The sequence below is a fragment of the Morone saxatilis genome, unplaced genomic scaffold, assembly GCF_004916995.1.
Source record: "Morone saxatilis isolate NCDOM2014 unplaced genomic scaffold, NCSU_SB_2.0 Contig19, whole genome shotgun sequence".
In the NCBI taxonomy this organism is placed as follows: Eukaryota; Metazoa; Chordata; class Actinopteri; family Moronidae; genus Morone; species Morone saxatilis.
Genome location: NW_023339751.1, coordinates 10,776,165 through 10,791,884, shown reverse-complemented (window position 1 = coordinate 10,791,884; position 15,720 = coordinate 10,776,165). Strand labels below are relative to the sequence as shown.

General features: G+C 39.2%; 2 protein-coding genes across 2 annotated transcripts in view; both read right to left on the bottom strand.

The window, feature by feature from the left end:
- Positions 1-6,671, bottom strand: part of slf2 (SMC5-SMC6 complex localization factor 2) — an 18,593-nt gene extending 11,922 nt beyond the window's left edge. The window contains exons 1-9 of the mRNA XM_035663810.1: positions 6,513-6,671; positions 5,854-5,888; positions 3,562-4,109; positions 3,186-3,434; positions 2,923-2,968; positions 715-2,168; positions 524-606; positions 314-427; positions 28-195 (exon numbers count right to left, since the gene is read on the bottom strand). Coding sequence (XP_035519703.1) covers positions 28-195; positions 314-427; positions 524-606; positions 715-2,168; positions 2,923-2,968; positions 3,186-3,434; positions 3,562-4,109; positions 5,854-5,888; positions 6,513-6,547 — 2,732 coding nt within the window. The 5' untranslated portion in view covers positions 6,548-6,671. The remainder of the gene's footprint in view (positions 1-27; positions 196-313; positions 428-523; positions 607-714; positions 2,169-2,922; positions 2,969-3,185; positions 3,435-3,561; positions 4,110-5,853; positions 5,889-6,512) is intronic.
- A 1,234-nt stretch (positions 6,672-7,905) lies between these two features.
- LOC118329810 (phosphoglycerate mutase 1-like) lies at positions 7,906-12,350 on the bottom strand. The gene is made up of 4 exons (XM_035664127.1): positions 12,033-12,350; positions 10,940-11,214; positions 9,980-10,160; positions 7,906-9,455 (listed from the first exon to the last, which is right to left on the bottom strand). Exons 1-4 carry the CDS (start codon positions 12,169-12,171, stop codon positions 9,286-9,288), a joined length of 765 nt encoding a protein of 254 aa, XP_035520020.1. The 5' UTR covers positions 12,172-12,350; the 3' UTR covers positions 7,906-9,285.
- Between the last annotated feature and the right edge of the window lie 3,370 nt (positions 12,351-15,720).

Sequence of the window (15,720 nt, the reverse complement as noted above, 5' to 3'; positions counted from 1 at the left end):
ACACATACACACACATACACAACTCACCAAAGAAGGGTTTTCTGTACTGTCCCCTGTGGATTGACCATGCACTGTCTCAGCTGCAGCGTATTATGGTTGAAGATTTGGCCGAATTTCTCCAGATTGAACACCACTTCTCCTGGAGGCACTTCCCTGATTGCGCTGGACATCAATGAGTAGCGCTGCAGGAATTCCCTAAGAAAAAAACACATTTACAACAGGACATAAACCATGCAGATCACATTTAATTACTGTGCAATGACTCTGATGCAGTGCCAAGGTGCAATGTGCTTAAATGTGCTACATGTCTTACTGGTGTTCTGAAGAGATGCCCTCCTCACGGTTCTCCTCAGCCTCTTCATATTCAGCTATTCTCAACAAGTCCTCTTTACATGCAGTTAGAAGTTGTGTCTCAATCTCTTTAGCTCTGATGGATAAAAAGAATGTGAAGAACGTTAGCTCCTCTCGTGCAGCTACTGCAGCTCAAAAAGGTAACGTGAGTGAAGTTTTCTGAATATTATACTTTTTATTGGTGTTTATTTCCTTCAGCATCTGATCGAGGTTGTTCTTGTAGATGCCGGACTTCGCGGTGGAAGGCAATGGCTGCTGTGGGAAACGCAACAGAAGACAATTAAGATCCAAACAAGCTCAGCAAGTTGATTATGACGGATTCATAACTTCACGTACGATAAAAATAAGCCATGTGGAGCTTACAGTTTTTGACTGGCAGCTGTGATGTCGAGGTGTGCTAGGCTCTGAGAAGGCTCCCTTCTCCGGTGTGTCTGGAGGCTTGGTAACACACTCCATCATCTCCTGCAAGGAAAGAAGCTGCTCCTCCTCACTACTATGGGAGCTCTGGGTTAGATCCAAATCCACAGCAAAGCTCAGGCCTAGGTCAAGCTCCACATCTATAGGATCATCTTCTTTCACTTGCTTTTTACCCCCTTCATTTGCCTTCCTCTCCGGCAGTGGAGACTGACGACAATGAAATGTAAGAGTTTGCTCGGAGGCAGCGGTGTCAGTCTTTAAAGCGCATGATGTCACATTGTTGGGGAGGAAAGATGCACGTTTATCATCAGATTTAACACTCTCGTCCTTAAGCTCCCTGCCTGAAGAAGTCAAGTTTTGGAGTTCAGCATCTTTGGGGCAAAAAGATCTTAGGTTTTCAAGTTTTACCCGCTCTAAAGCTACAGTTGGCAAGGAGACTTGTGGCTGGGGTGCTGATGACACGGAGGAGACGTTGGTGCCTACTGCCCGAGAACTCGTTACTGTGATGGTTTGTGTTACGTGACAGGAGGATCCAGTAGTTGTGGTACTGGACACAGCGCTGGATGAACAAGCTTTCTCTGAGGTGAGGGATTTAGTTGTTCCCTCATCTATCTTGGGCTTTGCTTTCTTACTTGTGGGGCAGACTACAATGGGATCAGGAGTAAAAAGTTCAGTTATATCGTAAGAGACTGCAACAGGTCTTCGCGGACGGGCAGTTTTGTTCCGTTCTACTGTGCGACAACTCAGAGAACTAGAATTTGGTTTTGAGGCTGGTTTGGGAGTGCTACCGTCCGTTTTTCTGCTCTCCTCGACCTGATTACCTCTGCTCAGGGTCTTGACTGGTAAGACTGAGGTACTACGATGAGTATTGCCAGAGGGGTGGCTGCCTGACAGAACATGAGGTGAACTAACAGTGGCCTTCTGGGGAACCAAGGACGATAACAAAGAGCTTGATTTCTCACTCTTATTGTTTTCCTCACTTCTGTCTTCACGTGGCTTTGAAGGTGATTGTAACTCTATTAACTTCACAGTATGATTCTGAGAGGAATTTATATAGGCTTGCTTTGCCCCCGTTGATGCTCGTCTCTTTATACACGGTTTGGGTGACAACGATGCGCAGGATGACTGGGTGGGTTTAAATGTAGATGACAGTTCCAAGTAGGTTGATTGGCCACATGCTGGTTCCGTGCACAGATGGCTCTCTGTGGTTTTGGGTGACAGTTCCAAGACTGAAGAAGGCCCCGATGACGGCTGAGACACCAGTGAAGTGCTGAGTGAGTTGCCAACACTGGGCTTCAGTGTCTGTGAGTTTGCACCCTGAAGGCACAGTTTCTTGGCAACGTCGTCACAGTCCTCAAACTCCCTGTACCTCTTCTGAGATGAGTAATTCATGTCCACTGCTGGAGGCAAAAAAAAAAAAAAAAAAAGGGCATAAAAAATTTAATTTAATTACCCATACAATGTTATCCGTTACCAAGAGCAGTAGTATGTGGCATGTAAAACTAAAAGCTTCTCACATAAGTACTAACAGGTGACGCTAGCATTCATGTTTTCAGGTATTTAGCAACTTGTAAAGAGTACAAGTGCCCCAACCTTGAAATTAATTTCTGTGAACACTAGTGGTGAAAACACAAGTATAAGTAGTAAAGAGATAATTAAGGTTTATTTAAAGATTAAAGCTAATATTTCTATTTAAATTCTCATGTTCATTTAACCTTTTATTGTGGACTGCAGTGAAACATAAAACATTGCACTGTTACTGGAGATGATGCTTACACTCTGCCAGTGAGAAGTGTCAATCTGGGCATGTCAGACCAGTTTACAATTCCAGGAGTAGTAGTAGTAAGTACATGTAATTCACAAGCTGTGTACAAGTCAGTGACATTTCTACTGTATTCAAACTACAAGATGCAAACAATTTTCCAAACTCGTTGCCATTGCAGTGCCAACTAGGTTAAAGATTGCAGCCTTATGAGGAAGCCAAAATGGGCAAAATGGGTTGTTCAAATCCGCATGTAAGCAGTAGGAAAAAAAAAAGTTTGATATCTGAATTTAATGTTTTTAACTTCGAAAAGCAAAAACAAATAAACATAAATTCACCTTTACAGATCTGTCTTAAAATTGAGTAGTGTACTCATTTACTTTGACAATTACCTGGAATGAACTTTTCACTCGAAGGTGTTCGTTTATGCTGTTGGTCCTAAAAAAGACAAAAGGGGACATCCTTTTCAACATTTTCAACAGCAATAACAGTGCATAACATTATGCATCCCATGCACATTTAACCATGCCATATTTCCACATTGGCATGGTTACAAGAGACTACAAGTTAAACAAATATCAGTAACGTGACTAAACACCTGGCAAAAACTATTTAGTTTAAGACTTGCTACCTTGTGACTAACCAGCTGCTTTACCTGGCAAGGGGCTACAGGGCTGTACATGACGGGTAAAGTGGGACCACTACTCCTGTCAAATGAGTGGGTACTTGGAGAAGGCTGGTAGTCCCTCAGGGGCCACTGGCTGTTAACAGGATTCCAGTGCTCCGAGTCTGAGTGAGGTAGTGGACCAACATCTTGAGCAGCTCTGGTGTTGAGTACTGGTGTCATAGGGGGCCTGTGGAGCTGGACAGTTTGTATGGAGCTCCTCACGTCACTGGATTGAGCCTGACGGAATAAATGTTAACAGTCACAATTCAGCATCACATGACTCGTATACTACAGGTCATCAAAACATGATTTTTAACATATCTAGGTTTCACTAATGGTTATATTAAAAAAGAGAAAACAATACCTTGTTTGATTCTTGCCTTTGTGCTGTTGGATTTTTACTTCCTGAGTAAGGTAATGTGACCCTCGATTCAGTCGCTTGGTCTCTCCTGATGGGGGAGGATGGGGAGTGGTTGCTTAAATCCTTCATGAACTGAGGAGTTGCGGGATGAAAGTTAAAGGGAGGCGAGGGCTGTGGCCTATTAGCTGTAGTTCCACTGTTAGTCGGGCTGACTGGAATAAACCGTGGGCAGAAAGACCCTGGAGGTTGAGCAGGATGATGCAGAGGACCCAGTCTGATACTTGGCGTGGGATGAGGCCTGCTCACTGGGTAACCAATGTTAGTTGGGCTGCTCGGAACAAACCCTGAGTGGATTGGTCCCATGTGATGAGTAGGGTGCCGCGGTGGACCCAGTCTGTCTCTGTGGCACAGTTCGGGGCTTTGAAGTGGCAACATTCTCCTGGGTGGTGGGTGAGGAAGCTGGTTAGGGACCTGAGATGGCTTCATTGGAGTCTCCTGGATAAAAGAGCTGATATGGGGTAGGGAGCACTCTTGGAGTGCGAGGTCCTTCACTGAAAACATATAAGAAACATTTGTGCATTAAGGTCTGAAGTCTCTTAAAATATTTGGTGCCACTTAAAGCTCAAATGTGGACAGGACTGACGTGTCATGTTGTCATTTTGCAGCCAGCGCGGGCTAGAGATGTCACACAAACCAGGCCGCATATACGCCTACAAGTATTCTAGTTGTCCGTTAAGCGCCACAGGAAGACGAATGCCTACCAGCAAGAACGACGCTTTGAAGATTGTGACGAGCGCGGCTGCAGCAACAGCTCTGCCTCGACTCGTCAAAAAGAGGAAAATGTTTTCACATATAAAGTCCAAACAACATCCCGAGAATCGAGTCGGGACATTGTCCGTATTTGCCCTTACACACGTGTGACTACAACAGGAGATTGGTGTTCTCACATGTTAGAAATAGAGTTTTTGCACTAATATCAATAGGTCATTAAAATGTCTCAAAAATTACCAAACAACACAAAACTATAGGAGGGCAGTGCCACTCCAGTCTGCCTATAGTATCTGTACCTGTGATTTTTCTTTGTCACGACATGAAGATGTTTTTCTTGTTATACTATTTTAGCACAAACAGTTCCGTCACTGTTTTGGGATACATGCCTAATAATTTCTAAAGCATACTCAATAAATTACATAATTTTACTGTATATCTGTTTTGAATATGCTCCAGGTGGAAGGCATAAGATCCTGTTTTAATTAGAGCTGCAGTATGTTGCTTAACTAATGTAAATGACAACTACATGACAATGAAATCAGATTTCAACAAAGTCATTGTTTGCATTGCACGCATGCATTTGTTTTTGTTTTTAAACAGACTTAGGGGTGGTCGATGTGGTCAAAAATAATATTTATGTTGGGTATTTTCTGACTGATTCACAGCGGTTATGTTCTAAAGCACAAATAAAGTTGTCTCCACCTCCGCAAAACCTGGACTGCGGGTGCTTTTCATTATACACGTCTCCTCACCTCCCTCACTTCCTTCCTCGCGTCTCAGCCCTCCCAGCAAAGATATGAGTAAAAGACGCGAGGACGGACAAGCTGCAGCGAGTCAAACCTAGTGTTACGAATGTCCACAGAATTTATTTAAAAACTATTTTAAAACCTTACAGTATTCATTTAGATATGTAAATTGTTTAACACAGCCGATAATTACTGTTGTTGATTTTAATCATGATTCAATATTTCCTTTAAATCTTCTATTTTACGTACTTGTATGAATTTTTATGCATCAGTCTCATCATTATTTGTTATGATTGCTTAGATTATTTAATTGCATTATTTTTATATGCACAAAAATACTCTACATAGTGAGAACGTGTGCATGTTGATTGTATTGGAAATAAAAAAAACATAAAACAAAGTGCTGCTTTGTGCGACATTAAATTAGATTCACACACACACACACATTATATTGCATCTCACCATATAACTGTGTACTATTATATTGTCTGTAGATCCCTATACATGACACTAAAGCTGTGAGAATAAACTGTGTTTATAAAGAATGATTGAAATTTGAATATTGTCAATTAGCATTTGTACATATATAACTTATATATGCTTCATAGGAGCTGCAATGTTTATATTTAAAAAAAAAACATGTTTGTTTGGCGCAAGCATCCTTTTCATCATCATCATCGTTATTATAATAACAAAACGTATTATAACACAAATACAGTGTTATTCACCAAAACATCAACACCTGACTGCAGGATACAGGACATTTAATTACACCCACCTTTACTCCTCGGGGAAAAGTATTCTGAAAGTGTTCTGCAAGAAAAGCCAGAGAGGGGGAAACTTGAATCAAAGTTTTGTTGTCACCAAGACGACAATAATGCAATTTAACCATTTAAAGTAAGTGCAGTTTTCAAACCAGACGATGAAGAACCGACAACTCGTGGAACATGAGTCTTCCTATCGTGGCCGGAAAAACAACCACCTGACACCTGCTCGTCAATTTCTGCTTGGCTACGAGTTAACTTTTGACCTGCACGTTGTGTCTTTTTTTATACCACACCCACAAAACCCTCAATCCCAAAGAAACAAACAAGCGTTTAACAAAGCAACACGTTAACGCGGCGGTAAACGTGAGCAGTGTTTAGGCTGAAGACTAGAAAACAGCTACCTGACGCTAGCGAGGAAACTGTCATCGACTAACATGTTCACGTAGTTTTAACATCAGTGTTATTAGTTAGCGTTAAGTCATTTTAGAGCGTACATGGCGGTCTTCCTCTCAGCGTGTGGCTGACTGTACTGTAAAACTGCTAACGTGAACTAAAGTTAACCAATATTAACTGAATGTTTTCCAGCTGCTGTTTCAGGAAGTGCTGTTTAGCTAGCTAGCTAAGGCGCTTAATAACAGTAGCACCGGAGTGAAAACAAAGATTTGCTCACCGAGTGTTTCCTTGATTTTCTGTTGCTCTTCTCATTTTGGTGACTGTACAGTATGTCTCTAACCACAGACAAAAACAATGACGGACTCAGAGCTCCCATGCTAAAATCAGCTCATCAGTGTGGTCCTCTCCCGCCTGCAGCCGAATCTACCAACATTACACGAACTGCATTATGGGACTTGGAGTCCGACAGTAGTACAGTTTAGAGCAGGGGTTCTCAAACTGTTTGGGGCCAAGGACCCCCTTATAATCCTCATTTAAACATATGTTTACTGACATTTGTACTCCTAGATGCCCTAGGAATTGTTTATATTTTAAACTTTTCAACCTAAATACTTAAGGCGAGTTTCATAGAAATGAACTTTAAATTTGAATAAATAAATGTTAATACCATTTCTATACTTTTAAACACAGGGTCATTATTTTTTTTTGTTTTTTTTTTTTTTTTTTGTTTTTTTTTTTTTTTTTTCTTTTTTTTTTTTTTTTTTTTTTTTTTTATTTTTTTTTTTTTTTTTTCTTTTATTTTTTTTTTTTCTTTATTTTTTTTTTTTTTTTTTTCGTTTTTTTTTTTTTTTTTTTTTTTTTTTTTTGTTTATTATTATTTTTTTTTTTTTTTTTTTGTTTTTTTTTTTTTTTTTTTTTTTTTTTTTTATTTTTTTTTTTTTTTTTTTTTTTTTATTTTTTTTTTTTTTTTTTTTTTTTTTTTTTTTTTTTTGTTTATTCCGATTTATCATTTTTGACCTCAACAGGCCATATCTAATTTTCAAGTAACCAGATCTTAAAGCTTTCAGAAATATTGAACAGTAAGCAAAGACTGGCAAAGTCCTAATGAACACAGTTCATTTTTCAAGTTTCATGGCTAAAGCGCTTTGAGGGATTATATAAAACCAACAATTGAAAAATCAACACATTCTACACAGTGTCATGGCTTTCTTTTCGATATGGCTGATTTTAAATCAGTGGTTACTTACACTGACCAGAGGAAATCTTTCCCTGTTACGGGTTATCTGTTTGATATGGTCGGGCAAAGTTGTTTATGTAATTATGATAAAATGCTTTTTTTCCCGCCAGAATAAATAAAGCTAAATGTATATTTTGGCACCGTTTCCCATTTAATTTTTTATTATTAAATTTATCAATATTACTTTAATTATGCTGGTGATACAAGTGAGGCTGACCACCAATACACGCACTTTCAGACTACAAATGAACTGATCAGCTTAGAAAAACCTGGTCAGTAAGTAAATATGAATCAAAAGACTTTGACCATAAGCTAGACTTGATGTTGTAATTCCAATCACTATGTGGAAATTTTTTTATTTATGACAACTATACTGTAGAAACTAAAATTAAAATAAAATCATCCAGACACAAGCAGACACGAAAACATTAGATTTGAACATAGTTGTACGTGTATTACATCGGAGGTTTCAGGGAACATTTAACCAATGCAGAGGGAATTACATTTAAAAAAAGAAACATGGCAGTACTGTAAGACAAAATGGGATATTTCAAACCAAATCCCGACTGTGAGGCCAGCTGGAGGCATTTAGAGTAGGAACAGGAGCTGGAGGCACATAAATACTAAGACACCAAGAGGCAAAGACAGACCAAAGGCAATCATACAGAGTAACAAAGATAATTGTTAAATTCAGACCTTTTATCTTTGATTAATCGTGCTTCACAACAGTAGCCTATTGCGAAAATATAATAATGGATTTATCACTTGCAATACTGACAGCAATACAGTGTTTGGTAATGTTCAAATAAAACTAAACGTGATGATACATAAAGAGGAAAATACAAATTGTCAGACACAACACAGACATATACAACATACGAGGACACTGCACAAATACCATTCATAGACAGAGAAAGTAAGAGAAAAGGACTGTTTAGCTGTCCTAACTGCTCTCAAGAGATTGCAAAATTACATCTTTTAGTGGAATGCATCAGTTCTCTGAAAAGTGAGACAGAAAATATCCACTGCAGGGGTCCCTTTAATGACCAAAAAGTGGTCAAAAGACAAAAGTCTTATACATTATAATAGACTACAATATGTCATAATGAAGTCAGTATGATCAGACACACATAGGTATAACTTCCTTACTACCACCAGTGCATTTGAAAAACAGTATTTCACATAGACATACAGTATAAACACGGGCAAACAGAGGCCACAACAAGAGGAGTCCTGTCTCCACTCTGAATTGTGTTGTCAACCTTAGATGTGTGTGTGTAGCACCAAGACAAATACAGTAGCCTGAAATTGTATAACAGACTGTGGCAGAGAGACCACAGCCTGGAAGTTAACATCCCAGGCAGTGGACAGCATAGCTAAGACTTTTGTCTTTCTCAAAACAAAAACTATATTATTTGTTTTAAGTGGCAATGTTTTAAGTATTAAAAAGGGCTATTACTTAAATATTCAAGTACAGGATAAGAAGATGAAACCTGCCTTTATCAACAATATTATCCCTTTCAGTTGATTGATACCTTCTCAAAGGTTGGGATATTATTGGACCATTTTAGCTAAAATTATTTACAATCTCTTGAGAGCTGTGGCTCCCCTGGTCCTAATGTATCCCAATTGTTCCCCCTCTACTATCCCTGTACTGTGCAAGTAGAGTGAGGTTGCCTTTGACAGCAATCTACGGTGTACTCTTCACGCATTACAATCCAAAATAAATTAGGATTTAGGAAAAACACTAATCTGAGGCCAACTGTTAGGAACAACCTATACTGTCATACACATAGAGGGCTTTTCTGTTGCTTTACTTCTTGGCCTTTCCCTGAGCAGCCACAGCCTCCATTGCTTTGCGTACAGTCTCCTCGTCTCCCAGGAACTGCATCGGCTTCAGGGGCTTCAGGTTCTTGTCGAGCTCGTAGAGGATGGGGATGCCTGTTGGCAGGTTCAGTTCCATGATGGCTTCATCTGACATTCCTACAGGTGGCAGCACATACAAACAGAGCGGTTATGGATAAGTTAGGGAGTTTGCAGGTTGTTGTTTTTCATTAAATATGTTATCACTGATTCACTTTGACTGTTTGTGTTTATATACTGTATGCATTCACTATCCTTAACAGGACAACATCTGTGTGACAGAGTTTAAGTAAACATTGTGACAAAGGGGAAAAAAGTACTTAAAAGGTTTAAATCTAAACATGCAACATGTGGTTCTTTTTCTTATATTCTCCAATTTTAAAAATGTGAAGCCATTACACATGAAAAACATGAAAACATTTTGTCAATTAAAATGTGCATTATACCTTACGTACTGACATAGCGCCTTTTTCTCTATATTTTGCGGAACCTCAATAGCAGTAGCTACTAGTCTTAAGTCTCCCTCGCTAGGCTAACTATGGATTCCACATCCAAAAAAATAATGTCTCTTTTGATTGTAAAGGTTGCTGACCCCTGGCCTAAAAGAATTAAGCAAAGCTTTGCACGTAAACAGCACCACCCACCCTCCAGGTGCTTAACAATCCCCCTCAGACTGTTTCCATGGGCAGCAATGAGCACCCTCTTTCCCTGTTTGATCTGAGGGGCGATCTCCTCGTTCCAGTACGGCAGTGCCCGTGCAATGGTGTCCTTCAGGCTTTCACAGGAAGGAAGCTGGTCCTCAGTCAGGTCTGCATAGCGACGATCCTGCAAGGAAGACAATCTCAATATGTAAAATACATAATAGACCAGAAGACTAACAGCAAAGAGATAAATAAATAGTTTAACTGTCTTTAATCCTCTTCCGCAGAGACTTATTGTACACTTATTTGAGAATAGAAAGCGCCTGAATGCAAGCCAGCATTTTGTGTGAGTGATGGTGAATATAAATGAATTTAAGTGAATGAGGAGTAAAGCTGTCTATGAGGCTCCTTGTGTCACTTTTAGAGCAATATGGTGACATGTTGTTTTTGTCTTCCACAGGCATGAAAGAATCAGCTATCTCTTTACCTTTTTTTTTTTTTTTACTTGTCTAACTTCTGAACAGTTTATTTCCACCTTGACTGAACTTTGAACTTCAACCTCATTCATGCCAGTCATATATTAACTCACCTCGGACATACTATTAGGTAATAACACTTGGGCACATGTTACCAAATAGTCAGGGACTATATCCTCAGTGCGTGATATGGCTGTCAGATTAGATTTACACTGTTGTATGTGTAAAATATTTGGGTATTCAAGCTGACTGTGCTGTGAACAAAAAGACTGAGACACATGACCTTAAATCCACCATTTTCACTCTAATCATTTCTGCTGATTTCAGCTGATTATAGGGCCCGACTGCATCGATCAGCTCTAGTCATGCCTCTTCTTTGTTATGCCTGTGTGCAGTCAGTTCGTCAATATGTACAAAAGCATTTCTTTCCTCACAGTCCAACAAAGCTCCTTGGTTGTGTGTATGCACTGTAGATATCATATCTTACCTTGCTAATGATAGTATAGTAGTCATGGTCTGGGCCCATGGAGGGAGGAGGGATATCAAACGAGCGCCTCCAGATCTTCACCTGAGCCTCTCCGTGCTTGGCGGCCGTCTCCGCCTTGTTTAGCCCTGTCAGGCCTCCGTAGTGGCGCTCATTGAGACGCCAGGTCCGATACACTGGCACCCACATCTGGTCAATGCCGTCCAGGACCAGCCACAGTGTCCTGATGGCCCGCTTCAGCACAGAGGTGTAGCAGATGTCAAACTCAAAGCCAGCATCTGTAAGAGTGAGAGGAGTTTATTAAAGCTGTTAAATTCCACTTGGATTACCCTGGGTGACTGGTGTTCTATCAGCTTTGTTAGTTATAATCCAGCCTCAATAATTGCCTTCGGGGAATAACATTATAAATTATATCATGAGGAGAGAAAGAAAAAGCAACTCAGTCTCAAACCTAACTGCAAATACAAGATGTTATATGGCTACACAGAACAACTCGTAGCCATGAACCATTTCTCATAGCTGAAGGGAATGTCTTCATTGTGCTTATTTGTACAACTAACAGTGCAAAACCTAAAGATATTCAATTTACTGTCAAAGAATGACAAATGATCACATTTGAAAGGACGACGACAGAGAATGTTTGTGCTTGAAAAATATTAAAACAATTAACCAATTAACAAAATAGCTGCTGATTTATGTTCTTTGAATGACATAATAAATCCACGAATGGTTGCCATTCTTACTCTGGTTTAATAAGGCTACTGTCCTATGTGTATTTCAGGTATTTCTCCATGTTCAAGATGCTTTATTTACAGTTTAATTCTTTTTACACATAATTAAGAAGGATCCTACATTTTTATGATACATTCTATATAAAGTCCCCTGCTCCTTGGCCCCTGTTATAGCACTGTACCACTGCAGCCACATAAAGACATCACTTCAGCACGTCTGCACATCATCCACATATCCCTGACGCGCTCAGAGGGGCGGTCTATGAGGCTGTTATGCAATCGCAACAGTGCACTGGCCTGCAGTATTTCAGAGATATTTCGGGGGGGGGGACTGAATGGAGCAAAATGCATGAGTTCCTCCTCACCTTTCAGGGCCTGTCCGCCTCTCTTCGCCTCCTTTTCCCCGGTTTCGCTCAAATCTGCGTCGAACCAGCCGCAGAACCGATTCTCCTGGTTCCAGTTGCTCTCTCCGTGGCGGATCAGCACTAATTTATAGGCAGCCATGATTGATTACAAAGAGCCTGAGTTAAAGGAAGTAGTTAACTGAACTGGCTTTAAAAAGCGGATGCGGAGGATGTTGAATTGCAATAAGTCCACACTCCAGAGAAGGAGACAGGTCCACTCTGTTGCTGTCAAACCGGTGAGGACTTTTATCCCGCGGATTGGTTACTCCCCTACTTCCGGGTTCTCTCCGCCAATGAGATTCCTCCAAAGTACGTATCTTTCATTTCTCGACCAATGACAGCGGTGGGCGTCAGCGGCGGGGACTGTTCCCTGACCTTCATACTGTACGTTGTACTTTATTGACTTTTCGTTGTGTTTCTATCTATCTGTTTAAACGTATTGTTACATTATCACAATCATTATTATAGGACTTAATGTAACTTAAAAACTAAATGTTTCACTTATTTGCAAACCTATGTTTGAGGTAGAATTTTAAAAAAGCTGACTTTTCTTTATTCCATAGTTACACATTGGAAAAGACAAAAGAAAAAGAAATTAGGTGTGTGAATGACTGTCCTCAACCTGAGCTCAACACATCTGTATAGAGAATTCCTTTCACCTTTCTATAATCAATGAATCTGCCCTTTAATTGATTTTCTGTACCTTTTAATCTCTTTTCTTTCTGTCCTCATCCAACTGTTGCTTTTTTAAATAATATAATATATAACATAACTCATCAAAGCAAAACCCATTTTAGCAACCTAAACAGTTGATGAGAAACAGTGCTTATAAGACAGAAGCGAATTTGGGATAATATAAGAGAGATGAGAGGTGTAATGTATTAAATAAAATAAGACAGAGTATTAAAAGTGATTATTTGTTTGCATTTGTTGCATGGTTTGAGCAGGTTTATGAATAGAAGAACACTTTTCAGATTGTTGGATGCATTTTGGCTCTTTAAATACCGCATATGCATAGCATAATGGCAATAAGGCCTAAGTTTGTAATTCTTTGATTTGATAATTCTGCATCTAGAGTATATATATTAATTTGCCTTACTGCTTATTTTACACTCAAAACATGGCTCCATCTACTCCATCCTTTATCCCCAACCATATCATAATAATTGACTGTTTTTATCATGGTGATTGGAATGTCTTGGTTCAATATACTGCTGACTGTGTGATGTCAACACTTTATTCTGCTTTAGGCTATGTGTGTTGTTTTTTTCCTAGTCAAACACTGCTCCATTTTTCTCACCTAAAATGAATGTAGAGTTTATTCTTCACTCAGACAGACTTTATAGTGTGCAGGGCTGTTGTCACAAGCATGTATGAATACACAACAAATAAAATATACACAGTGTGAACTCTAAGAGAGTCAATTTTCTTTGTTGCCACTTGGATTTAATTCAAAGAGCCTCAAATGAAAGGAAAAACAAAAGTGTAACATCACACTAATAAAATAACCAATGGCTTTGTTCTTGGCCCAGTAAGTCATAACAGGGAGACAGCCTGCACAATACCAGGGAACCAACAAATGAAATTAATTTAATCACTTGTGCCTGCGTTTCCAACCTTCACATCACAAAATGTCTTCCATAAAAAAGGCCTTAATGTTTATTCTCAGAATACAGATTTGTATCTCTGCTGTGTTGCTGTATGAGTGTTTCAGATCCTGAACATGAGCCAAGCATTAAAGGAGATGAAGAAACACTTCCAACCGGTGCAGCGACCTGGAGCTACAACGGGCTAAAACATTTTTGTCTCTACAGACACTGAGGATGCACGTACACATACAAAGACAGACTGAGATTTAACACTAAAGCTCAGTCATGACAGAGGAAAGAGTGGTTTCACAAAACAAACCCAACTCTTAAGGTACACTTACTAGCTTTTTCAGGAGCTTTTAACCAGACTTACAAACCTCTGTGCTTGTCTTTTAAATCAAAAGAGAGATAAATCCTAAAAGTGCAGTGGATGTAATCATAACAGCAACTGAGCTGTCAACAGATCTGTCTCTATGATTGAGCCAAGTCTATCATTTGATGAAGGCCAGTGAAATTGTAATAGACAATAACAATAGACTGAGGAGAGCGGAAAGGAAAACGGGGAAAAGGTTCCTCTTCAGGTAAAATTAATTATGAAAAATGTCTCAGTTGGCCTTGGTGTGAACTTCAGTTATTCTGATGTTGCAAGTAAACATTAAATCCCTCGAGTGATTTTTTCTCACCATGTCTGAGATTAATTATCTAAATTCTATTGGCACATTACCAAATCTTGTTCAAGCTATTGCACAGTACCTGTTTTATTATGTGATGTTGTTTCCGCTTGCTATGCAGAATATGAACCTGCTACATAGATGTTTTGAACACTATATTTTGTGCCGCTGCCTTCATTTGACATCATTTTAGTCTACATACTGATATACTGTGGATTTGAAAAGAAGCCATTTTACAAGTAGATTTCCAATGCTCAGCTTCTGTCTAAAAGCCTGTGATCAGCCGAGACGCAATCTATCACATCATTAGAGTCTGGAATAAATAGGAATTATTTAAAATAAACTAATTTTAGAGCACCTTTCTGTTAAATCAGTGAACCAAATAAATAGTCAGATTCATGTTTTCTGAAGCCCTATTACACCACCTTGTGGATAAATTAAATCATTGTTTATAATCAAATGTGTAGGAATTTTCTAATCAATCAGATACATGAAGTCAATCAGAAACTATGTTGTCTGTAATTTCATACCTTTAGATATCATGTTTTTCCGCAATATTTCTTTATATTTCTGAACATTGTTGAGGAATGTTCATTGAATAGTTATTTTCATTTTACTAATACATCAAATAATGCAAACATATATTTTTTCCAGTATCATTACCTTAGACACATTTGCTCATTTATGCCGTGCGAACTGAATGAATATGTTTTTAATTTTAAAGGGAAAATATGCTTTTAAATGTGCTGTTTTCTGCAGTGTGACGCAATAGAGAGAGTTTGGACTTCTGTGTGTGAAAACTGTGGGAAAAGTGATGCTGGGAAACAGTTCTGAGCCATGTGAGCTATTATCAGGAACGAATGGAAGGAATGTTTGTTTTACTTCCCAGTGTGTGTCTACTTACACTGCTGTGTCTGTAAGGAGTTTTTTCTTTTTGAGAGTGTCTAACCTTGAATTGTAGTCATCGGAAAAGCAATCATCACCTCTAACTGCCTCTTTAACATTATGTTTTAGTAAGGTAAAAACAACAGGTGATGAATGACGGAGGTGTTGCTAATGTAAGTTTCTAGTCTGTGCCCAAGACTCAGTAAATGTCAGACAGGAAATTAGTGAATTCATCCACCCAGTTACCAAAAAAACTCTCCCCCTCCCTTTCCCTCTAACTTTGTCACACTCATTCACTCTGTAACACGCTCTCAACATCTTGGCTTAAGATCGGCAGAGTGAAGGAAACTGGTATTTTCAAGGCTCTATAAATAGCATCATTTCCCACCACTGGCTGCCATTGCCCTCACGCAACACATGAACACTGTGCCCATTTAGAAATATTGTGCGGGCAAAAGCTGCTGTAGCAGATGTGAAATCAGTAACCTCAGTCACCATGTTAGG

Bases quoted from the DNA above. Each gene is read 5' to 3' on its own strand.
- LOC118329810 (XM_035664127.1), bottom strand. From the start codon at position 12,171: ATGGCTGCCTATAAATTAGTGCTGATCCGCCACGGAGAGAGCAACTGG. The intron at 10,161-10,939 runs GTAAGATATGAT...TCTTCCTTGCAG, and splicing joins ACTATACTATCATTAGCAAG to GATCGTCGCTATGCAGACCT. The intron at 9,456-9,979 runs GTGGGTGGTGCT...TGCCACCTGTAG, and splicing joins GATTGTTAAGCACCTGGAGG to GAATGTCAGATGAAGCCATC.